At 37.6% G+C, this 24,996-nt stretch overlaps 1 protein-coding gene across 2 annotated transcripts in view; it reads right to left on the bottom strand.

Annotated features, from left to right (window-relative positions):
• IRAG2 (inositol 1,4,5-triphosphate receptor associated 2) overlaps positions 1 to 24,996 on the bottom strand; it is a 128,904-nt gene that overhangs the window by 40,779 nt on the left and 63,129 nt on the right. Inside the window, exons 17-21 of one of the 2 annotated variants that reach the window (XM_086713834.1) lie at positions 10,967 to 11,081; positions 10,356 to 10,518; positions 3,394 to 3,455; positions 2,190 to 2,270; positions 1,514 to 1,610 (exon numbers count right to left, since the gene is read on the bottom strand). In XM_086713834.1, the coding sequence (XP_086569960.1) occupies positions 1,514 to 1,610; positions 2,190 to 2,270; positions 3,394 to 3,455; positions 10,356 to 10,518; positions 10,967 to 11,081 (518 nt within the window). Of the gene's footprint in view, positions 1 to 1,513; positions 1,611 to 2,189; positions 2,271 to 3,393; positions 3,456 to 10,355; positions 10,545 to 10,966; positions 11,082 to 24,996 lie in introns of those variants that run through there. The other variant, XM_086713830.1, reaches the window with a different exon arrangement.

The raw sequence follows: 24,996 nt of genomic DNA on the forward strand, positions 1-24,996 counted from the left end.
ACCACTCTGAGCCTCAGTTTACTTACATATGAAGTGTAAGTAATGACAAAATGACCTTAGGCAAATTACTAACTCACTGTTTCTGTTTGTTTTTTATCATTTATTTTGAGAGAGCAACAGAGCGTGAGTGGGGGAGGCGCAGAGGGAGAGGGAGACAGAGAATCCCAAGTAGGCCCTGCACTGTCAGCACAGAGTCCAGTGCAGGGCTCGAACTCACAAACCATGAGATCATGACCTGAACCAAAATCAAGAGTTGGACACTTAACTGTCTGAGCCACCTAGGCGCCCCTGTTTCCTTATCTTTAAAATGGAAATGACATTAGCATCTACCTAGCAGGGAGGTGATGAATAAAGGAGGTAACAGCAATGTTAAGAGCAGAGAACTGTGCCTGGCATGCAGCAGGCACTCATAGGGACTGTTGACATTGTGATCATGTTACTACCCCTGGGTTAGTGTGAACAAAGTCATCTAGAGAAAGCACGAAGCTGTTGTATGATACAAAAAGGCCATTAGCAGTGGTAGCACTTTTCCCTTCTCCACCTGAAATGACCCACAGATCACTCTACTTTCTATTTATTTCTTCTTTATTTGATAACCATCCCATTTCTCTCGTCATTTCAGAACCAGGCATTAACTTTTGCTTTCACTCACATCTAGGTTGTGATGAGAGATGAGAGATGTCACTGCTTTGAGCATTTCCTAAGATAAAGCTCATTCTCCTTAGCCTGGCCTTGAGTAATAGCCCACATGTAACCTGCAACTTGCTCCAAACTTATATTCTACTATATCCCAGCCAAACTCCAGTTTCCAGAATGACTTGTCCAGCTTTGATTCTTCTTCAAACATTTGAAGCTTTTGCATTCTTACTTCTGTTTTATTTTGTTTTTCCCTCATGCCATTCTCCTCAGAATACCTTGTCCATGATTTTTGCTTTTCCAAATGCAACCCATGTTTCAAGGCCTGGTTCAACTCTCATTTCTTCTATGGAGACTTCTCTGAGCCCATTCTTTTTTTTTTTTTTTTTAACATATATATATTTTAAGTTTATTTATTTATTTTGAGGAGAGAGAGAGAGAGAGAGAGAGAGCGCGCGCGCAGAAGCAGAAGAGGAGCAGAGAGGGAGGGGGAGAAAGAATCCCAAGCAGGCTCCATGTGTCAGCACACAGCCCGATGTGGGACTCGATCCCACAAACTGTGAGATCATGACCTAAGCCAAGATCAAGAGTCAGACACTTAACCAACTGAGCCACCCAGGTACCCCCTCTGAGCCCATTCTAATCTCCCTGGTAATCTGTGAGCTATTTTAAGATTGATTCTTTATTACACATAATATGGTGCTTTGTACAGAGTAAGTGCTCAAACATAAGTTCGTTGACTGAATTCCGGGATAAATATCCAAGTATTCAACAACTTTTTCTGTACAAATATAATTGTGATTATTTTCCCATTCAAAAAGAGCCCTACCCTCAGCCATGCCTGACAGGGTATAAGAGGGGGGCTATCCGTGCTTACCCAGCAGAGGTGTGTACCAGCATGTATGTTTGAAAGTCAGGGGTGCCTGATGTATTCTTGCTTCTTGACTGCTATATTGTTTATGGCAACACTGCTTCTGAAGAGAAAATTAAGTACTGTTAGGTATCTAAAGGCATGTAACAGTATGTTTCATTATCTACTCTCTTTATCTCCAAAGGCAGAAAGATTATTACCGGTCTCAACCCTGTGAGAGAGGTCCAGAAGAAAATAAATGATGTCAAGTTAGAAGTAAATAAATGATGTCTTGAACAAAAGGTATACTTTACCTTGTGGGTAAACTATAATTCTCATTAAAAATCACAGTTCAATAATTTAACAGAATTATATCAATTCCCAATAATCGACATTCTCATATAAACAAGAGCTTTGAGGAAAGAGGTATGGGTGAGGGGCAAGCTTAGTTATACAATATTTCATCATGATACCACAATCAAATTTAAAATATTGCCATACCGTAGGGTCTACCAGCATTGTATGCATGTGTGTGATAAAGAAAAAGAATAGGAATCCATTGCCTCATCTCATGATCTCCCAAAGAAAAGTGGTAGAGTTTAGAGTTCTGAGACTACTGACACATACTGGACTTAACTTTCTATTTTGGCATAGTAGTGGTTTGCAACAGGCACTTAAGTCGTTTCAAAAAGCTTAAACTTACCAGTTTTTCTTGAAGAGGTTGTTGAATTCCATCCGTGCAGGACAGGGGATCATAGTGAGGAGATTCCTCATCTAAACAGCTCTGTCATGAGAAAATGGTGGAACATATTCAAAGACAGAACGATGACAGAGTCAAAGAAAGATGCAAAACATATTATGCTTAAGAGAAGATATGATGCTACCTGAGGAGAGTAGTTATTGCCCAGTTCTTTCTAGTGTTCAACTTTAAGGGAAGAGGTTTGTAATTGTAAAGCTTTCATTTTCTTTTCCTCATTACTTGTTTTAGAAATGAAATCCAACTATCAGGGACAGGAAACACAAGAGCTCTGTCAGTGAAATCTTTAGGCAGAGGCCGAAGAAGCTTGGTGGAGACATGTCAGTGTAGTGAAAATGGTGTCTATGAAAATTTTATAGCTATCAAATTGTGGCCCTAGTCCAAGAGGTAGATACGTATCGATCACAGTTATGCTATAATATAAAATCGTATTGGTGTTCCTAATATGATTAGAGAACATTTGGATGTGGAGGTTTTTCCACTTCAACTTATTATAGGGGGCTTTCTAGGCACTCTGCCTAGCTTAGTCTCCACATGAATAATTTTTGTTCTACTTAAACAGATGTGCCTGCAATACACCCTTGGAAACAGATACATGCAGACATCACCCCTCTCTTTCTTCCCTTCTCCAGTCCCTCCCCCCGCCAGTGCCAAACTTACCCTTCCTTATGTTCCTCATTTAAGAACAAAAAGGAGAAATTCACCAAGTATCATGAGGGAAAGAAATACATTGAACTCTGCCATGGATATATTGAGATATCCAGACAGAAAGGAGTTGAAAGTTTAATTCAGACAGGAGAAAATAAGAGACAATAACCATCCCAGCCCATCCAAGAGTACACATTCAACAGTATCAGAAAGGAAGTGCCTAAGACTAAAAAACTGGCCCTTTGCTAATAGATAAATTCTCAAATGTTTCTTCTCTGAAAGATGTTATTAGAAGCCATTCACTAACGTGAGTTCTCTCCTCTTGTTTTGCTAAATGCTTTCAGTGCATAAGAGAACAAAGTCCCCCGGAGGATTTTCTTCTAAATTGGTTATTTTATAATCAAAATCATTATCTATTATAAATTAGCTTCAAAACCTTACACAGATTGGACCTCTTCCCCACAGTAAACACACATCACAGGTTTTTTTGTTTGTTTTTTACCTGAAACGGTAAGCCATGGCGTCGTCCTTTAATTAACTTCTTTCTCAGTGACTCAACTGTTGCTATAAAAAGAATTCATAACCAGCTTAATATGGACGTTAGTAACCCGCTTTTTCCCCTGGTTAATTTCATAAACTTTTAACAGTTTTAAATTTGGGGCCTGAGGAAAGGAGAGGGAAAAGCAATGACTTCTGAGAACACTGTTCTCAAATCATGTCCTGGGGCAGTGGATACAGAGAACAAAGGTTGGAGAGGCTAAACCACTATCACTCTTGGGTATTAAAATTAACCTTGGTAGATGCAATTGTCTTCTAGAGGTGAGTCATAGCATTATTTCACCTTCACATAGGAATACACCTGAGAGGTCATCAGTCCAACTGCCTACAAGGTAGAAATCCTCTCTCCAAGCAGCTTCTGCTGGAGCTATGAGTGATGGGAGCCCCAGAATCCTACAGGTACATCTGAGATCATGAGAACGTTGTTGTCCAGAGGATTTCAATGATGACTCAGTATGCATGGAGCTGGGCTCAGATGCATAGGATAATGCTCAACTTGGTGTACTCTTTCGTGCAATTAAAAATATTTATCTTTCTACTTAAGTGAAATCTGTCTCCTAGTAACTTCGAAATTCTCATCTCTGGAGCAACAGAAATGAAGAAAAAAAAAAATACCTTTTTAACCCTGAGCTACATAGTAACATATCACTTATTTGACAATCCTTACTCTTTGAAATATAGCCAAGAACCAGAAAACAGGCCCAAATCTTTTGAACCAAAATAGATGTTGATATGCCTGCCCTTTATTCATGTGGCAACTCCTCACACTTCCACTCATGCAGTAGGCTCTGGATTTATCTATAAATCTCACAAGCTCTGACTGTGTTCTCAGCCCACAGATGATTAAAAACAAATGAGGGTAGGAAGCTCTGCTAGATGGAGACATATTAATAGCTGCCACTTTTTTTTTTTCTTTCTTTTCTTTTCTTTTTTTTATATCACTAACAGCCAGAAAAATTAACAGCAAATATTCTGGTGTCCAAAACACATGTGAATCTGGTGCTTATTTTAAAGACCAACAGTTTTATATCTCAATAGCCTGAAGAAATTCTGAACCATGAAAATAATGTTAATATATGTGAAAAGTACATAATCTATAAAATTATTTTTTCTAGGAAAAAAGGCTTGAAAAAATAAGTAAAATTCTATTTTGTAAGACTTTTTTTTGGTAAAAATTACTTATTTTGCAACTAAGCTTGACACAGTGTTACTGGGCCCACCAGGAGGAAATTATCTTTTTAAAAATTTCTAACACACTTAAGTAGTAAAATTATTTAAATTTTAATACTTCAAACTCCAGTAAAGATTCAATTTTAGAAAATTCTCTGTGTTAACTCTATTCATAAATAAAGCCCTATACTTCTCCAGACCTACATCTAAGCAATAGCAACCAAACCTTTTAGAAGTGGCCAATATTATGTCTCTGAAGGTAATATATCTCCAAAACACTGTCTCTGGATTTTCCAATTAAGCTTGTGTTTCACAAGAAATAATGAGCTAGTAGAAGGCTGCCTAAATTGCCCATCTGCTTTCCCACCAGGCAATCTTGGGTTTTAGGAATAGTCCATCTCAAGACATTTAATTGTAAACCTTATTTCAACAGATGTTTTGTGAAATGTGTAGCAAGTATTTCCATATGTTTTATAAGGCAAAACATGTTGCCTTTATGACCCTAATTTGCATTCACCTTTGCATTCTTTTTTATGTGTTTGGAGTTGGATCTGCCATGTCTCTAGGACATTTAGATTTCACATGGAAGCAAATAAAACAATGGCCACTGTATCCCCTGCTGTTGCCATCTGTGATATAGGATGGGACCAGGTGTCTCCTATACTTTGCCTCTGAAGAAGCTGAGACAAAACAACTTTCCAAATGACTATGCAATGAGGCTTTCGGGCAAAGGCCCTGCAATTAATTGGTTGTTGCTAATTTAAAGCCATAGAATTAGAGCTATAATAATGTTAGCTATCAGTGATGGTTGATATTTAAGGAGTATGGACTCTTGTAACACAACATATCTGTCACCTCATGTTCTATAAAAGCATGTATTAAAAAACATCAAATTTCATTGAAAACCACAGACAAGGAGAAAATAATTTACAACACATATATCTGTCAAATGACTTGTCTCCAAAATATGTCAAGAAATCCTCTAACTCAAAAACAAAAGGACAAATGTCCTAATTTGCAAATGGGCAAAAGACTTTGATATGTCACAGCCAATCAGCACAAAAATGAAAATCACAAGATACACAGGAGAGTGGCAAAAAACAAAAAGACTGATACCATCACACGTTGATGTTGTAGAGCACCTGGAACTCCCAGACGCTGCTGGTGAGAGTGTGAAATGTTACTGACCCTATGGAAAACTGGCAGTTTCTTAAAAAGCTAGTTACAGCTACACTACGACCTAACAACTCTGCTCATAGATAGATCTTTCTCCTAAGTTAAAGAAAAACATCAGTCCCTACAAAGACCTATACACAGATATTTATAGCAGCTTACTCCATAACACCCCCGAACTGCAAATAACTTGGATGTCCAATAACAGGAGGAAAGATAATCAAATTGTGGAACGTTCATATAAAGAAATATGGTTCAGTCATGAAAATGGCATACCACTGAGAAACAAAATAGTAAGATAACCATTATGTTGAGAGTAAGAAGACAGACACGAACAAGAGTACATACTTAATATCTCAATTCTGGAAGCTAAACTAACCCATCGGGGATAAAAATCAGATTAGAGGCTGATTCTGGGCACCTGGGTGGCTCAGTTGGTTAAGCATCCAACTCTTGATTTCAGCTCAGGTTATCATCCCATGGTTTGGTTGGTGGGATCGAGCCCCATGTAGGTCTTTCCGCTGACAGCACAGTGCCTTCTTGGGATTCTCTCTCTCCCTCTCCCCCCCCACCCCGTACCTCCCCTGCTTTCAGACACACTCTCTCTTTCAAAATAAATAAAAACTTAAAAGCAAGAAAGATCAGAGGCTGATCCCTGTAGTGGAGGAGGTGGGAGAAGGACAGTAACTGGAAAGTAGCACAAGGGAACTTTCTGGGGTTATAGAAGTTCTGTGTTTCGATGTGCATTTGGCAAACTGGTTAAACACTACACTTAAGATCTGAACATTTCAGGATAGGTTAATTGTGCATCAAAAAATGAACATAAAAATTGTAAGACCAAAAATAACTGAGTTTATGAGATAAACACAGTTCGGGAGAGATCACTAAAAACGCACATGTACCACTGTAACCAGAGCACTGACCAACACAATTATAAACTATTAGTGCCTTGGGAGAAAATTTGGATCACTGAGACATGCATCTTAAGATGACTGACCAAAGGCTGCCTCACAGGATAATAGAAACGTACAATAACAAAAGCATGGAGAGCTGGAGACATTCAAATGGGATAGTGCTGGTGGGGTGCTAAGAAAATGCAGATGGAAGTAGAACTCTCGGGCAGCAGGACTGCTAAAGAGAACACAGGAGGGACTACAGTCTGCCACAAGCCAGAGCTCTGCAAGGCTGGGTGCACCTCTCTGGGGAGGGAGGCCCAGGTGCAGACCCTTGATTTTAATTTTCTTAAAGTAAAGCTGAAAGGGCTCCTGCTGCCTGTCAGCAGCCAAAGCCATATGCTTCTTCCTTCCCTGTCGAAGGTTACAATTCCATGCCTACCAACCCAGATCCTATTCCCAGGAAAATCATGAATGAAATGACATAACTTCCATATTATGCTCACATGTCATTATCCATTTGCCGATGGTGAATGAGGTAATGCACGTGGAGAAACGTGCTCTATCAGAACAGACTCTGCCAGGTATGACCAAGCACTAGCTCGTGTTTTGCATGTGTTATTTATAAACTACTGCATTTTCTGGAAGAGGATACGGAGACTCAGAGAGGTAAAGTGATTTGCCCAACATTATCCAGTTTCTCATTTGTAGATTTAGAATCAGAATGTAGGTTTGACTTCAAATACCATGCTCTTAATCATTATGCTATACTGCCTCCTAGATTATTTCATCCATTTCTGCATCCTACATTTGGGAAAATTTAGTCCCCCATCCCATCAGAGCTGTTGAGCAAGTTTTTTTTTTGACTTTGGGTTTTTCCCTCGGTTCTCAGCTCAACACCTATCTTTAAGTGTCTGAATCACGTGAACCCTTCTTTCTTGTCTCATTTCCCCCTTGTGTACTAGTGGCTCAAGACAAGTGGCCCTCATCTTGCATCCATCCTCAAAGCCAGATGGCTCTTATCTGTCCCATACCTCATGCCGTTCATGCTAGGGACAGCAAGTCAGAAGAGAGTTTCCAGTGAGCTCATCTAGGTGAAAGCCTTCTCTAAAGTTAATAGAGACACTATGCTCAAATAAGGAATTTATGATATACAGGAGCTTCTCGGGTTCTCTTGCCAAGGAAATATTTATAATGTCTAAAGGAAATTAATTCCCTCATCATTGATTACATCAGGGACTCAATAAAGATTTCATGTGGGAGAGGAGCAAGAAGAGGATGAACAGCAAAGAGGTGATAGTTTGGATTAGATCAAGTGGTGTATGTTTTGTGTACATTAGAGTCACTCTAACGTGTTGGGTAAATACCCTAGATCTAAGAAGCCTTTTTATTCCCTTTTCAAAACAAAAATCCATTTATACATCTAGAATGGCCTTTGTTAACAAGATACTTAGATACATATGTAGGTAAGAAGCAAAAGAAAGAAAATATGTAAGGAACCATTCCAGAAACTTAGCAGTTATAATGGCATATTTCATGAAGGAAAGCATGTACACTAAGAAATAAGTCCAGTCCTGGTGGCAGCTGAAAGCTTGAATATTACTTATTCAATATTAAGTTCAGGACTTCTAATCAAATGTCATAAACAACTTCCTAGTTTCAGTTTATGAACACTGTCATTGACCTTAACATTTGGACAAAATAACTGAATCTGCACCCAATCTGCTAATGAACCATTCTTAGATACAACAGAAAGTAATTGCCTTAAACACTTAATAAATGTATTAAGCTAACCAGAAAGTTTCAGAAGAGCTAAATGGATTTGAATATTTTTGTTTTCTGACTCAGAATTCAAAAGTCTGACTCAGAATTCAAACAGCATGTGGTGGCAGTGGTAATGGTGGAATGTGCCAGGATGTGTTTATGTGATAACTGTCCTACCTCGCTGACATTTATTCACAGTCTATCTGGAAAATCTGCTGTACAGAACATCTCAAAAATATGTGCTACCTAAATTTCCCTCTTGTTGCAAGGTTGATTTTAAAGGGCATTTTTAGAAAAATCCTCATAAGTAAATGGTCTTCAGGGTAAAATCTTGATATGTAAGCCTTCTATGGGCAGCAAAAGATACAATCAAGTACAAGAAGTTCAAAAAGCCAGGCAGGTTGTGAGAAACTCAAGATAGAAAGGAAACATCCACTCTACTTTATTCAGCCAGAAAACAAAACAAAACAAAACAAAAACACATGCCTGCGACTCAGGGTAGCTTTCATATTCTGTTTTTAATAATGTTTGGACCAATAAACTGGGGAAGACAAGAGCAAGTTCATAATATCAAGAAGGTATATTTTGGAATAAGTTTAAAAAATTGACTCTTCCAACAAGGTACTATAAGGAAATCAAGGTGGGGGGAGTTGGAGGAGGAGATAAATTCTTATTTTTATTAAACAGTGGGTATAATGCTGATTTAATCAAAGATAAATATAACTGAAGCAAAAGATTAGTCCTCTAAGCACAGTGTCTAAAGCAAAAATACCATAAGCCAAATTTGGAATGCTTTGTTATTCACATCTCAACATGAACACTTCTAATCACAAGGGAACCTTCTCCAATACCTTCTGAGCAATCATAAAATAATATATAGATTATGTCATTTAAAGCCGCACACTGTCTGATGGAGTAAACTGATAGTTAGAATTACTGAGAACCAGCAAGGTCTGCAAGGTTTAAAAATTATAATAAAATATTGAATAATTACTGTTATGTTAGAACTAGCCAAGTCCTTTAAACTTTTAAACAGCTTTCTCAGAGAGCAATAGAAAGGCTACAAAACAAACAAACCCAAGACTGAAAATCTCCATCTCTATTTCACCTGAAGCTTATAATTCATTTGTTTGTCACCCAAACCAGTAACTGTCTCTAAAAAGAATATTTAGCTGGCCAGATAGAACAAAAAGCTAGCCAAATAAGGGCAATTGTCTGATAAATGCTCAAATAAGTAAGCTTTATTTTTACCAAATTATCTTTCTAGAATAAAATAAGCTTATGAATAATCTGCTAGCTGTCATTTGACAATTGTCTCTTCAACTAAGTCCTTAGTAAACATTTATCTACTTTTAGGTAATACAGAAAAATACTGAATATTCTAATTTTTTAAAGCAAAATATATATGTAAAGAACACATTAAAATTTAAAAAGCATTCTCATATATTTAATATTTGGATACACTGAATTCGTAAGTATTTTGCCCCCTAAGATAACTACTTAAAAGAAAATAGAGAGGCAGGTCCTTTTCTACCGTGTCTTGAGTACAAGTGAGCTAATAAAATCAGAGTAGAATATGTAAGCTATTTGCGATTTCAAATATCCCATGCATACAAGATTTTTTTCCTTGTTTACTTTTACAGATATTGAGAACTTTAATTTTTAAAGAAATAGCAGTCAGGGCCAAATCTAGCTCATAATAAAAGATCTGAAAGGGAAAGTTAATCGTTAAATCAATCTACTTAGTCACTAGGCAAGCCTCTCTGGAAGCCCACAACTCTGCCTTCTGGAACCATTTGGTTGTCATAAATGCAATAATAATACAGCAGCTGTAATCTGCAAAAATGGCTGTAGTCCTTTTTCTCAGGTGGACTGAATTGGGACATAACAAATATTTGCTACTCACTTTTCAATTTTCTTGTCTTCCGCTCAAGTGTCTGGCAAGTATTCACTAACTCAGTATTTATAGTCTGAAGATTCCGTTGTTCCGAAATTGCGTCCTCTAATTTATGCAGCAAAGACTTAGCTTTGTCACTGGCTGAGTGGGCTGCCCGATCTCGATCCTCAACCTGGACACGTACAGTTAATGCTGGATTTTAGCAGGGTGGCCAGGAAAGAAAGCAATTGAGCGCTCACTGTTACTATGCACACGAAACTGAAAATGTGCTTTTCTTCTCAGGGAAGTGATAAGCCTCTACTGAACTTCTGCAATTCTGTGTTTGCATGGGCTTTGTATGCCTGAGCTATTTCTTCAGCGGTAAAAGTCCTGATATGTCAAGCTGCCTCTTTCTGCAAAGATGCCTCTTTTCATCAGTAGGCTGTTGACACCGCCTCTTTTACAACTCCCCGTTACTTCCTCCGCTCGCTCGCTGCTGGTCGCCAGGGACTGAACTTCGCAGTTCCTCTTTGTTTTTTTTTTTTTTTTTTTTTCTGTTCCTCCTCTGTTTTTTACTTCATGGTTTCAAAGACATCTGAGGAAACTTCCCTTTGAATATAAAGTGGTCAAAGGCCACCTACCTGCTCTTCTCCGTCCTCCAGCCATGGGCTGGTTCCGTGGACCTTCTTCCTAAGGTCAGCTTCCGGGTTGACAGCATCTTCTTGCAGTTGTTCAAGGGCTTCTAGTTGTTTCTGCCTGGAGTTAAAAAAAAAAGGTCCAAACCACAAGCTGTCAGTGACATTTCAACTAAGAGTCACCCCTGGGAAGTTGTGACAAATTGAGACTTAATATACTTCCTCAGAGATCAGAGAAAAAAGTGAAAGTATTTACATACATATATAAATGCTTGACAAATAGAGAATTTTAACCAAAGCAATCATATCGATCAGTTGGCCTGATACTGCTACTTTACAGATAAGGGTATTTGATCTCCTATTTTACACTGGAATATTCAGTTTCCCACAAACTACATTCATAGTAGTTAGTATCAGTCACCAATTGCTTAGATGGTGGCACAATGAGATCACTGTAAGAGGTGGAATATTTACACATCATAGCTAGCCTTTTTTTTTTTTTCTGAAAAAAAAGAGAGAAAAGAAAAAGAAGGAAAAAGAAACAAAAAAGAAAAGAAATAAGAGCTTTGTTTCATGATCTTGGCCTTTTCTAAGAGTTGCCCATCATGGTAAATCATGAGTATAGGAAGGGCTGCTCCCAAGCACAGATGAAACACTAGATGTTAGTATTTCCAAGTGAAGTCTTGTCTTTTCTGAAAACTTGACCCCTCTCCCTTTCTTCCTCACTCCAAATCTCTTAGTGTTATTATGTTACCTCTCTTTTGGATCCAACCCTAATCCTCCAAATACATTAAAATGCACCTGCTCTCAGTTAGCTGGTATAATTTAAACCATGTTATGTATCAATATGTCCATGACTATCTGGAAACAACTGAATAAGGACCTTAGCTCAAAGGGATAATAAACTCTGGGAGCTTCAAAGCAGTGAGGAAAGCACTATCAGGTTTAGGCCTTTTGCATGCCTCTCAAACGTTAACAGAGTCAGATTCTCATTGTATATTTACATAAATCTATCCCTAACTACAAGAAGAATCACATGAGAGACCAGGATGGTTGCATAGAATGCTTACCATCATGGTAAACTAGCAAATAAAGCTCTAAAGAAAAATAAGAACTACCTAAACAAACAATATATTGAGCTTTATTTAATACCTTATAGTTAGTCTTTCCTTTTGTAAATTGTGGCAAAAATATTAAATATAAGATCTTTCCCCTTAACACATTTTTAAGTGTTTGTGAACTATAGGCACAGTGTGGTATAGCAGATCGCTAGAAATTACTTGTCTTGCTAACTGAAGCTTTATATCCATTACATTGCAACTCTCCATTTCCCCTTCCTCTAGTCCCTGGAAACCACCATTCAACTTTCTGCTTCTATGAGTTTGACTATTGTAAATACCTCATAGAAGTGTAATCATGACATTTGTCCTTCTGTGACTGGTTAATTTCACTTAGCATAATGTCCTCAAGATTTATCCATTTATCACATATGACAAAATTTCCTTCTTTTTAAAGACTGAATAATATTCCATTTTACACAAACACACTCACACACACACCCATATGTATATATTTTATTTACCATGGATATTTAGGTTGTTTCTACATCTTGATTATCATGAATAATGCTGCAATAAACATGGGTATGTAAATATATCTTCAAGATTTTGCCTTGAAATCTTTTGAACATATACCCAGAAGCGGGAATGCTGGATCATTTGGTAGTTCTATTTTTAATTTTTTGAGGAAACTCCATATTGTTTTCCACAGCAGTTGCCCTCTTTTACATTTCTACCAACAGTGTACAGAGTTTTAATGCTCTACATCTTTGCCTACATTTGGTATCTTTTTGTGTTTTTTGGTTTTTAATAATAGCCTTCCCTAACAGGTATGATTCATTCATCATTGTGAAAGACTCATTGTGGGTTTTATTTGCATTTCCCTGATGACGAGTGATGTTGATCACCTTCTCATATACCTTTTGGTCAACTGTAGGTCTTCTTTGGAAAAATGTCTATTCAAGTCCTTTGCTATTTTTAAATTGGGTTATTTTGTTGTTGTTACTGAGTTGTAGTAGTTCTTCATGTATTTTGAATACCCTTATCAGATATATGGTTTACAAAAATTTTCTTTCATTCATAGGTTACCTTTTCTCTGTTAATTCCTTTGTTGTTCAGAAGCTGTTTAGTCTGATGTAGATCCACTTATCTAGCTTTACTTGCCTTGCTTCTGCTTTTGATGTCATAGCCAAGGCCAATGTCATGAAGATTTTCCCCCAAGTTTTATTCTAGGAGTTTTACAGTTTTAGGTCATATATTTAAGTCTTTAATCCATATTGAGTTGATTTTTGTATGTGGTATGTAGCAAGGTTCACCTTCATTCTTTTTGCATGTGAATATCCAGTTTTCCCAACACCATTTGTTGAAAGGACTATCCTTTCTCCACTGTGTATTGTTAACACCCTAGTCAAAGATGACTTGGCCATTTACACATGGCCATATTATTTCTGGGCACTCTATTCTGTTCTACTCTCTTTAGGCTAGTACCATACTTTTTGAATTACCATAGCTTTGAAATAGATATCTTAAAATAAGGAAGTGTGATACCTCCAGCTTTATGTTTCTTTCTCAAGATTGTTTTGGCTATTCAAGATCCTTTGTGGTTCCATATGAACATCAGAATTATTTTTTCTATTACTGTAGAAAATACGATTAGGATTTTGATTGGTATTGCACTGAATCTGTATATCACTTTGGGTAATATGGACCTTTTGACATTATTAAGTCTTCTAATCTATGACTACAGATGTCTTCACTTATTTGTACCTTCTTTAATTTCTTTCAGCAATGTTTTATAGTTTCACCTCCTTATTAAATTCATTGCTATTTTATTCTTTGGATACTGTTTTAAATGAGATTGTTTTTCCAACTTCCTTTTTAGATAGTTCATTGTTAGTGTATAGAAATGCATCTGCGGGGCACCTGGGTGGCGCAGTCGGTTAAGCGTCCGACTTCAGCCAGGTCACAATCTCGCGGTCCAGGAGTTCGAGCCCCGTGTCAGGCTCTGGGCTGATGGCTCAGAGCCTGGAGCCTGTTTCCGATTCTGTGTCTTTCTCTCTCTCTGCCCCTCCCCCATTCATGCTCTGTCTCTCTCTGTCCCAAAAATAAATAAAAAAACGTTGAAAAAAATTTAAAAAAAGAAATGCATCTGATTTTTATATGTTAATTTTGTATGTATGCTGGAACTTTGCTGTATTTATTTTTGAGAGAGAGGCTGAGAGAAAAGGAGACAGAGATTCAAAGCAGACTCTGCACTATTAGTGCAGAGCCTGACACAGGGCTCAAACTCACCAACCGCGAGATCATGACCTGAGCTGAAGGTCAGACCCTCAACTGATTGAGCCAACTGAGCCAAAGGTGCCCTATGTATAAGATCATGTTTGCAAATACAGATGATTTTACTGCTTCCTTTCCAATGTGGATGCCTTTTGTTTCTTTTTCTTGCTTAATTGTTCTGGCTAAGGACTTCTAGGAGTATGTTTCTTAGTAGTGGTGAGAGTGGACATGCTTGCCTTGGTTCTGATCTTAGAGAAAAAGCTTTTAGTCTTTCGAGTATGGTATTCGCTGTGTGCTTTTCATTTATGGCCTTTATTATGCTGAGTAGTTTCTATTTCTAGTATTTTGAATATTTTTATCATGAAAAAGTTAGATCTTGCCAAATGTTTTTCTTCATCATTTCAGATGACCATGTGATATATATCTTTCATTCCGTTAATGGAGTATATCACATTAATTTATTTGTGTATGTTGACCATCCTTACATCCCAGGGATAAATCTTACATGGTCATCGTGTATTATTGTTTTTGATACCTTATTGAAGTTGATTGCTAGTATCTTGTTGCACCTATACTCATCAGGAATATTGACCTGTAGTTTTCTTTGCTTGTAGTATCTTTGGTTTTGGTGTCAGCAAAAAATTGACCTCACTAAAAGAATGGGGAAGTGGTTTCTCCTCTATGATTTTTTGAAAGTTTCAAAAGACACCACCTGGTCCTGATCTTTGTTGGGTTTTTGAATACTGCTTCAATCTCCTTAGCATTTTTTGCTCTGTGCAGATTATCTTTTTCTTACTGACTCAGGCTTGTTAGGTTATATGTTCCTAAACATCCATTTCTTCAAGCTTATCCAATTATTGGTGTATGACTGCTTGCTCATAATGGTCTTTTATGATCCTTCCACCCGCCCCCACACTGTAGCATCAGTTGTAATATCTCCTCTTTTGTTTCTGATTTTATTTTAATCTACTCTTTTTCTTAGTCTAGCTATAGGTTTGTCAATTATATTTTCAAAAAACACAACTCGGGGGTGCCTGGGTGGCTCAGTTGGTTGGGCATCCAACTTTGGCTCAGGTCACGATCTCGCGGTCCATGAGTTCGAGCCCCGCATCAGGCTCTGGGCTGATGGCTCAGAGCCTGGAGCCTGCTTCGGATTCTGTGTCTCCCCCTCTCTCTGCCCCTTCCCCGTTCATGCTCTGTCTCTGTCTCTCAAAAATGAATAAACGTTAAAAAAAATTTTTTTTTAATAAAAAAATAAAAAACACAACTCAGACTTTCAGGAAACATGGGAGAAGAAGAGGATCCTAGGCTCACCTAATCCCACAGATATGCCCAGATAACACACAATCAGTGTAAATAAGCCATAAAGTGACCCAAACACTGAAAGAATAGACTTTCCACAGCTAAATATAGAAAAGAGGCCACAATGAAGAGGGTAGGAAGGGCAGAGACATGGTCAGGAGCCAAAATGACTCATGGGACTGTCTGTTGGAAGGAAGGATGCCATTGGCACAGAGAGGGGAGAGAAGGAGACCCCACACCAAGCATCTCAGGCATGGGGGAGCCACAGTGGGAAGATGAATTCCCATAACGTTGGGCTTTGAAAACCAGAGGGGCCTAATAGTCCCACCAAGATACAGCATAGAAGCAGCAGTTTGAAATATATCCGGGGTATATGGGAGGGAGAGTTATTCACTTATCTCAGAGCAGGTGCTGGAGGGGCAGGGATCTTTGGAAGAGTTCTCCAAGAACTGCTCTGACTGCAGTCCTTACCCACCAATGACAGATTCTCATTGGACACCAAAGGTAGAGAACCCTGAAGTTTGGTGCTACTACAGGTCTGGCAAAGTCCTGGTCTGGGACAAATCCAGCCCGGGTGGTCCCAGACTGGCCCATTAACAACACAAGTACCAAACTATGACCACAACAGGCAAGGAGAGCCATCGCAGATGACTGGATTGAAGGCAAATGTTGCTCAGCCATATTACCAGTGTACATGCAACACACATAGGAGACACTCCTGAAGGATCCGGTTCTGGTAAACAGGGGACATGGCACTGCAGAGCTCCACAGGATGTCTTCTTCATAAGGCCACTACTTTCAACAGCAGGAGACATTGCTGACTTTCCTAACATATAGAAAGAGACACAGAGAATTAGACAAAAAGAAAAAAGAGAGAGAGACAGAGGATTATGTCCCAAATGAAAGAACACGTCAAAATGACAGCAAAAGACCTAAACAAAACAGAGATAATATGTCTGTTAGAGAATTTAAAATAATGGTAATAAAGGTACTCAATGGACTTGAGAAAAGATTGGAGGATTTCAGTGAGACACTCAACAAAGAGATAGAAAACATAAAATAAAACCAATCAGAGATAAACAGCTCAATAACTGAAATTTAAAACACATTAGGTAGAGAAGGGGAGAAGACGGCAGCATAGGATGATGCTGGGCTCACCTTGTCCTGCTGATCACTTAGATTCCACCCACATCTGCTTAATTTACCCCGATAACCACCAGAAGACTAGCAGAATGGACTATTTGGAGCCAAGCATAGACAAGAGGCCCACAGAAGAGGGTAGGAAGGGCGGAGAGGCCGTACTCACTACACAAACTGGTGGGAGGGAGCCGGGGAGGTGGAGGGGCAGCCCGCCCGCCAAGGCAGAGCCCCCAAGTCTGGCTTGCAAAAGCAGAGGGGCTGAACTCCATGAGTTCTGACAGCCAGTGGGACTTTACATCTGGAATGTTATAAGTCAACATCTCTGCTCGGAGAGCGGGAGGGCGAGAGGACAACGGAGGGAGAGGTGTTGAGCCCCAGAAGACAGAGTTCAGCTCGGCAGGGAAGAAAGGCGCTGGCCGGTGCCATCTCCCTCTCCCATGCCCCAGCTGAAATCCCAAACGGAACCAGTTTCTGTCACCTAACTTTCTTGCACTGCGCAAACACCCAACGCTGTGCTTCTGTGGATCCATCCCTACAACGGGTCTGCCTGGCAGCTCAGAGCCTGGAGCCTGTTTCAGATTCTGTGTCTCCCTCTTTCTCTGACCCTCCCCTGTTCATGCTCTCTGTCTCAAAAATAAACAAATGTTAAAAAAAATAAAAAAAATAAAGCAGAGATAATACCTACCCTTCTCAAGCTATTCCAAAAAATAGAAACGGAAGGAGAACTTCCAGACTCATTCTATGAAGCCAGCATTACTTTGATTCCTAAACCAGACAGAGACCCAGTAAAAAAAGAGAACTACAGGCCAATAGCCCTGATGAATATGGATGCAAAAATTCTCAATAAGACACTAGCAAATCAAATTCAACAGCATGTAATAAGAATTATTCACCATGATCAAGTGGGATTCATTCCTGGGATGCAGGGCTGGTTCAACATTCACAAATCAATCAACATGATACATCACATTAATAAAATAAAAGATAAGAACCATAGGATCCTGTCAATCGATGCAGAAAAGGCCTTTGACAAAATTCAGCATCCTTTCTTAATAAAAACCCTTGAGAAAGTCGGGATAGAAGGAACATACTTAAACATCATAAAAGCCATTTATGAAAAGCCCACAGCTAATATCATCCTCAATGGAGAAAAACTGAGAGCTTTTTCCCTGAGATCAGGAACGCGACAGGGATGTCCACTCTCACCGCTGTTGTTTAACATGGAAGTGCTAGCATCAGCAATCAGACAACAAAAGGAAATCAAAGGCATCAAAATTGGTTAAGACGAAGTCAAGCTTTCACTTTTTGCAGATGACATGATATTATACATGGAAAACCTGATAGACTCCACCAAAAGTCTGCTAGAACTGATACATGAATTCAGCAAAGTCGCAGGATACAAAATCAATGTACACAAATCAGTTGCATTCTTATACACTAATAATGAAGCAACAGAAAGACAAATAAAGAAACTGATCCCATTCATAATTGCACCAAGAAGCATAAAATACCTAGGAATCAACCTAACCAAAGATGTAAAAGATCTGTATGCTGACTATAGAAAGCTTATGAAGGAAATTGAAGAAGACATAAAGAAATGGAAAAACATTCCATACTCAAGGATTGGAAGACTAAATATTGTTAAAATGTCAATACTACCCAAAGCTATCTACACATTCAATGCAATCCCAATCACAATTGCACCAGCATTCTTCTCAAAGCTAGAAAAAGCAATCATAAAATTTGTATGGAACAACAAAAGACCTCAAATAGCGAAAGTAATCTTGAAGACGACCACCAAAGCAGGAGGCATCACAATCCCAGACGTTAGCCTCTACTACAAAGCTGTAATCATCAAGACAGCATGGTATTGGCACAAAAACAGACACATAGACCAATGGAATAGAATAGAAACCCTAGAATTAGACCCACAAAAGTATGGCCAACTCATCTTTGACAAAGCAGGAAATAATATCCAATAGAAAAAAGACAGTCTCTTTAACAAATGGTTTTGGGAGAACTGGACAGCAACATGCAGAAGGATGAAACTAGACAACTTTCTTACATCATTCACAAAAATAAACTCAAAATGGATAAAGGACCTGAATGTGAGACAGGAAACCATCAAAACCCTAGAGGAGAAAGCAGGAAAAAACCTCTCTGACCTCAGCTGCAGCCATTTCTTACTTGACACATCCCCAAAGGCAAGGGAATTAAAAGCAAAAATGAACTATTGGGACCTCATCAAGATAAAAAGCTTCTTCACTGCATAGGAAACAATCAACAAAACTAAAAGGCAACCAACGGAATGGGAAAAGATATTTGCAAATGACATATCGGACAAAGGGCTAGTATCCAAAATCTATAAAGAGCTCACCAAACTCCACACCCAAAAAACAAATAATCCAGTGAAGAAATGGGCAGAAGACATGAATAGACACTTCTCTAAAGATGTGTCAGGCCAACAGATGGCCTGAAAGATACATGAGAAGATGCTCAACATCACTCATCATCCAGGAAATACAAATCAAAACCACATTGAGATACCACCTCACACCAGTCAGAATGGCTAACATGAACAACTCAGGCAACAGCCAATGTTGGTGAGGATGTGGAGAAAGAGGATCTCTTTTGCACTGCTGGTGGGAATGCAAACTGGTGCAGCCACTCTGGAAAACAGTGTGGAGGTTCCTCAAAAAATTAAAAATAGATCTACCCTATGATCCAGAAATAGCACTGCTAGGAATTTACCCACTGGATACAGGACTGCTGATGCATAGGGGCACTTGTAACCCAATGTTAATAGCAGCACTTTCAACAAGAGCCTAAATGTCCATCAACTGATGAATGGATAAAGAAATTGTGGTTTATATACACAATGGAATACTACATGGCAATGAAAAAGAATGAAATACGGCCTTTTGTATGCTTAGTGTTATGCTAAGTTTTGTTATGCTATGTTTTGTTCACTTAGTGTTATGCTAAGTAAAATAAATCATACAGCGAAGGACAGATACCATATGTTTTCATTCTTATGTGGATCCTGAGAAACTTAACAGAAGACCATGGGGGAAGGGAAGAAAAAAAAAAAAAGAGGTTAGGGAGGGAGGGAGCCAAAACATAAGAGACTCTTAAAGACTGAGAACAAACTGAGGGTTGATGGGGGGTGGGAGGGAGGGGAGGGTGGGTGATGGGTATTGAGGAGGGCACCTGTTGGGATGAGCACTGGGTGTTGTATGGAAACCAATTTGACAATAAATTTCATATTAAAAAAATAAATCAGCTACATTATGTACAAAAATAAAATAAAATACATTAAAAGAAGCAGAACAGATCAGTGATCTGGAGGACAGAATAGTAGAAAGCAATCTAGCTGAACATGAGAAAGAAAAAAATAATAAATGAAAATAGAGTAATAGAACTCAATGACCTGATGAAGCATAATAACATTCACATCATAAGGATCCCAGAAGGAAAAGAGAGCAAAGGGGGCATAAAATACATTTGAATAAATAATCCCTGAAAACTACCTGAATCTGGGGAAGGAAACACAAATTCAGATCAATGAGGCAAAGAGGAAAGTCCTGAACAAAATTGACCTAAGCAGGGCCACACCAAGACACAGAGTAATTAAGATCAAAATGTAGCAATTAAGAGCATTTTTAAAACAGCATGAGGAAAGCAAACAGTTGCATTCAAGGGAGACCCCATAAGGCTATCCACTGATGTTTGAGCAGTCACTTTGCAGGCCAGTAAAGAGTAGAATGATATATTCAAAGTGTTCAAAGAAAAAATCTGCAACCAAGAATGCTCTATCTAGCAAAGCTATCACTCAGAATAGGAGAGATGAGGTTTTCAGAGAAAAAAAATTTAAAGAAATTTACCACTAAACAAGCCTTACAAGAAATGTTAAAGGGGACTCGTTGCGTGGAAAAGAATGACTATAAGTAGGAATGAGAAAAGTAGGATGCACTAAATCACTACAGTTAAGTGTATCTATAAAAATCAGCCAAGGGATTCACAAAGTAAGGGATGTAAAGTATGACACCATATACCTAAATTGTGGAGGGAGAGGAGTAAAAATTTAGTGCTTTTAGAATGAGTTCAAACTTAAACAACCATCAAAATACTATAGACTGCTATATCAAAAATATAATATAGAAAAACTTAATGGGAACCACAAATCAAAAGCTGGTAATAGATATGCAAAAAAAAAAAAAAAAAGAAAAGAAAAGAAATGCAAGTATATCGCAAAGAAAACCAGCAAACCATGACAGAAGAAAGGAATAGAAAACTATAAAACAGTGATAAAACAAATAACAAAATGGCAATAAATATATAATGATCAGTAATTACTTTGGATGTAAATGGACTAAAAGCTCCAATCAAAAGATGTAAGGAGATGGAGTGGATAAAAAAAACAAGACCTATCTATATGCTGCCTACAAGGGACTCATTTCAGACCTAAAGACACATGCAGATTGAAAGTGAATGGATGGAAGAGCATTTATCATGTAAATGGAAGTAAAAGAAAACCAGAGGAGCAATACTTAAATCAGACAAAAAGAGACTTTAAAACAAAGACTGTAAGAAGAGACAAAGAAAGACAGTATATAATCTTAAAGGGAACAATGCAAAAATAAGATTTAACAATTATAAATATTTATGCACCTAACATGGAAACATCCAAATACAAAAAGAACCTAATTACATAAAGTTAATAATCAATAGCAATACAATAATAGTAAGAGACTTTAACATCCCACTTACATGCAAGGATAGATCATCCAAACAGAAAATCAATAAGAAAAGAGTGTTTTTGAATGACACATTGGACTAGATAGATCTAACAGATATATTCAGAACAGTCTATTCTAAAACAGTAAAATACACATCCTTTTCAAGTACACATAGAACAGATCACATATTAGGCCAAAAAATAAGTCTCAACAAATTCAAAATAATTGAAGTCATACTATGCATCTTTTCCAACCACAGTACCATGAAACTAGAAATCAACCACAAGAAAAAATTTCCAAAGAACGCAAATACATGGAAGTTAAATAACATGCTACTAAACAATGAATGGGTCAGCCAAGAAATCAAAGAGGAATTCAAAAATTACATGGAGACAAATGAAAGCAGAAACTAATGGTACAAAAATGTTTGGGATGTAGTAAAATCTCTTCTAAGAGTAAACTTTATAGCAATACAGACCTACCACAAGAAGCAAGAAAAATCTCAAACAACCTAGCCATACATCTAAAGGAGCTAGAAAAAGAAGAACAAATTCCAAAACCAGGAGAAGGGAATAATAGTAAGAGCAAAAGGAAATGAAATAGAAACAGAGAAAAAAATAGAACATATCAATAAAACCAAAAACTGGTTCTTTGGAAGGATCAACAAAATTTATAAACCTTTAGCCAGACTCAAGAGAGAAAGAGAGAACTCAAAATAAGAAAGAGGAGAAATAAACACCACCACAGAAATATAAAAGCTTATAAGAGAATATTATGAAAAATTATATGCCAACAAATTGGACAACTTAGAAGAAATGGATAAATTCCTAGAAACATATACCCTCCCAAAACTGAATCAGAAGGACACAGAAAATTCAAACAGACCAGTTACCAGCAATGTGATTGAATCTGTAATTTTTTTAAAACTCCCAACAAAGAAGTCCAGGACCAGTGGGTTTCACAGGTGAATTCTATGAAATATTTAAGGAAGAGTTAATGCCTATTCTTCTCAAACCTTTCAAAAAATAGAAATGAAAGCTTCCAAACTCATTCTATGTGGCCAAGATTACCCTGATACCAAAACCAGATATAGACACAACAACAACAAAAAAAAAAAAAAAAAAAAGAAAAGAAAAGAAAAGAAAAAACTACAGGCCAATATTTCTAATAACCATATACACAAAAATCATCCACAAAATACTAGCAAACCAAAGCCAACAATACATTAAAAAAATCATTCACCATGATTGAGATTTATTCCTGGGATGCAAAAATAATTAAACATTCACAAATCAATCAACATGACATGTAACATTGACAAAGGATAAAAACCACATGACCATTTCAATAGATACAGAAAAAGAATTTGACAAAGTACAACATCCATTCATGATACAAACCCCCAACAAAGAAGGTTTAGAGGGGAACATACCTCAACACAATAAAGGCCATATATGAAAAAGCAACAGTTAACATCACACTCAATTGAGAAAAACGGAGCTTTCCCCCTAAGATCAGGAACAAGTCAAGGATGTCCACTCTCACCACTACTACTCAACATTGTACTTGAAGTCCTAACCATAGCAATCAAACAAGAAATAAAAGGCATCCAAATTGGTAATAAAACTTTCACTGTTTGCAGATGATATGACACTATATATAAAAAACCCTAGAGACTCTACCAAAAAACTATTAGAACTAGTAAATGAATTCAGTAAAGTTGCAAGATATAAAATCAATACACAGAAATTTTGTGTCTCTATACACTAACAATGAAGTAGCAGAAAGGGAAATTAATACAACAATCCCATTTATAATTGCACACCAAAAATAATAAAATATCTAGGAATAAACATACCAAGGAGGTGAAAGAAGTATACACTGACAACTATAAAACACTGATGAAAGAAACTGAAGGACAACACAAACAAATGGAAAGATAGCCCACGCTCATGGATTGGGAGAACAAATATTGTTAAAATTTCCATATTACCCAAAGCAATCTACAGATTTAATACAATCTCTATCAAAATACCAACAGCATTTTTCACAGAGCTAGAACATGTAACCCTAAAATTTGTATGAAACCACGAAGACCCCAAATTGCCAAAGTAATCTTGAAAAAAAGAACAAAATTAGTACTATCACAATCCCAGATTTCAAAAGGTACTCAAATCCATAGTAGTGAAAACTGTATGGTACCAGCACAAAAATAGACACATCAATATAACAGAATAGACAGCCCAGAAATAAACCCATGTTTATATGGTTAATTAACCTATGACAAGGGAGATAAGGATATGCAGTGGGACACACACTGTCTTCAACAAATGGTGTTGGGGAAAATTGGACAGCTACATGCTAAAGAATGAAACCAGACCACTTTTGTATACCAAAAACAAAACTAAACTCAAAATGGATTAGAGACCTAAATGTAAAACCTGAAGCCATAACAATCCTAGAAGAGAGCACAGGCAATAATTTCTCTGACATCAGCTGTAGCAACATTTTTCTAGATTTGTCTCCTGAGGCAAGGGAAATAAAAGCAAAAATAAATTATTGGGAGTGCATCAAAATAAAAACCTACATCAGAGCCAAGGAAACAATCAACAAAGCTAAAAGGCAAACTATGGAATAGGAGAAAATATCTGCAAATGACATCCAATAAAGGGTTAGTATCCAAAATATATAAAGAACTTCTGCAACTCAACAGCCCAAAACAAATAATCCAATTAAAAAATGGGCAAAAGACATGAACAGACATTGCTCCAAAGACACATAGATGGCCAATGAGACATGAAAAATGCTCAGCATCACTCACCATCAGAAAAATGCAAATCAAAACCACAATGAGATACCACCTCATACCTGTCAGAATGGCCAAAATTAAAAATACAAGAAACAAGAAGTGTTTGCAAGGACGTGAGCTAAAAAGAATGCTGTGCACTATTGTTGGTGAGCGTACACTGTGGAAAACGGTATGGAGGTTCCCCAAAACGTTAAAAAGATAATTACCATATGACCCAGTAATTCCATTACTGGGTATTTACCCAAAGAATACAAAAACGCTAATTCAAAAAGATATATGCACTCTTGTTTATTGCAACATTATTTGCAATAGCCAAATTATGGAAGTAACCTAAGTGTCCACTGATTAATGAAAGGATAAACAAGGTGTGATATATATATATATATAGACACACACACACACACACACACACTAGAATATTACTCAGCCATAAAACAAGAATAAAATCTTGCCATTTGTAATAGCATGGATGGACCTAGATCTGTCAGAGAAAGAAAAATACCATGATTTCATTCATGTGGAATTTATGAAACAAAATAAATGAATAAAGGGGGAAAAAAAGACAAACACACACACACAAAAAAACAAGTCTTTTAAATATAGAGAACTGATGGTTACTAGAGGTGGGTGGGGGATGGGTGAAATAGGTGAAGGGCATAAGAATACATGTATCATGGTGAGCACTGAGTAATGGATAGAATTGTTGAACCA

Source organism: Puma concolor, chromosome B4, assembly GCF_028749965.1.
Source record: "Puma concolor isolate L17-30 chromosome B4, mPumCon1.1.hap2, whole genome shotgun sequence".
NCBI classification, from domain to species: domain Eukaryota; kingdom Metazoa; phylum Chordata; class Mammalia; order Carnivora; family Felidae; genus Puma; species Puma concolor.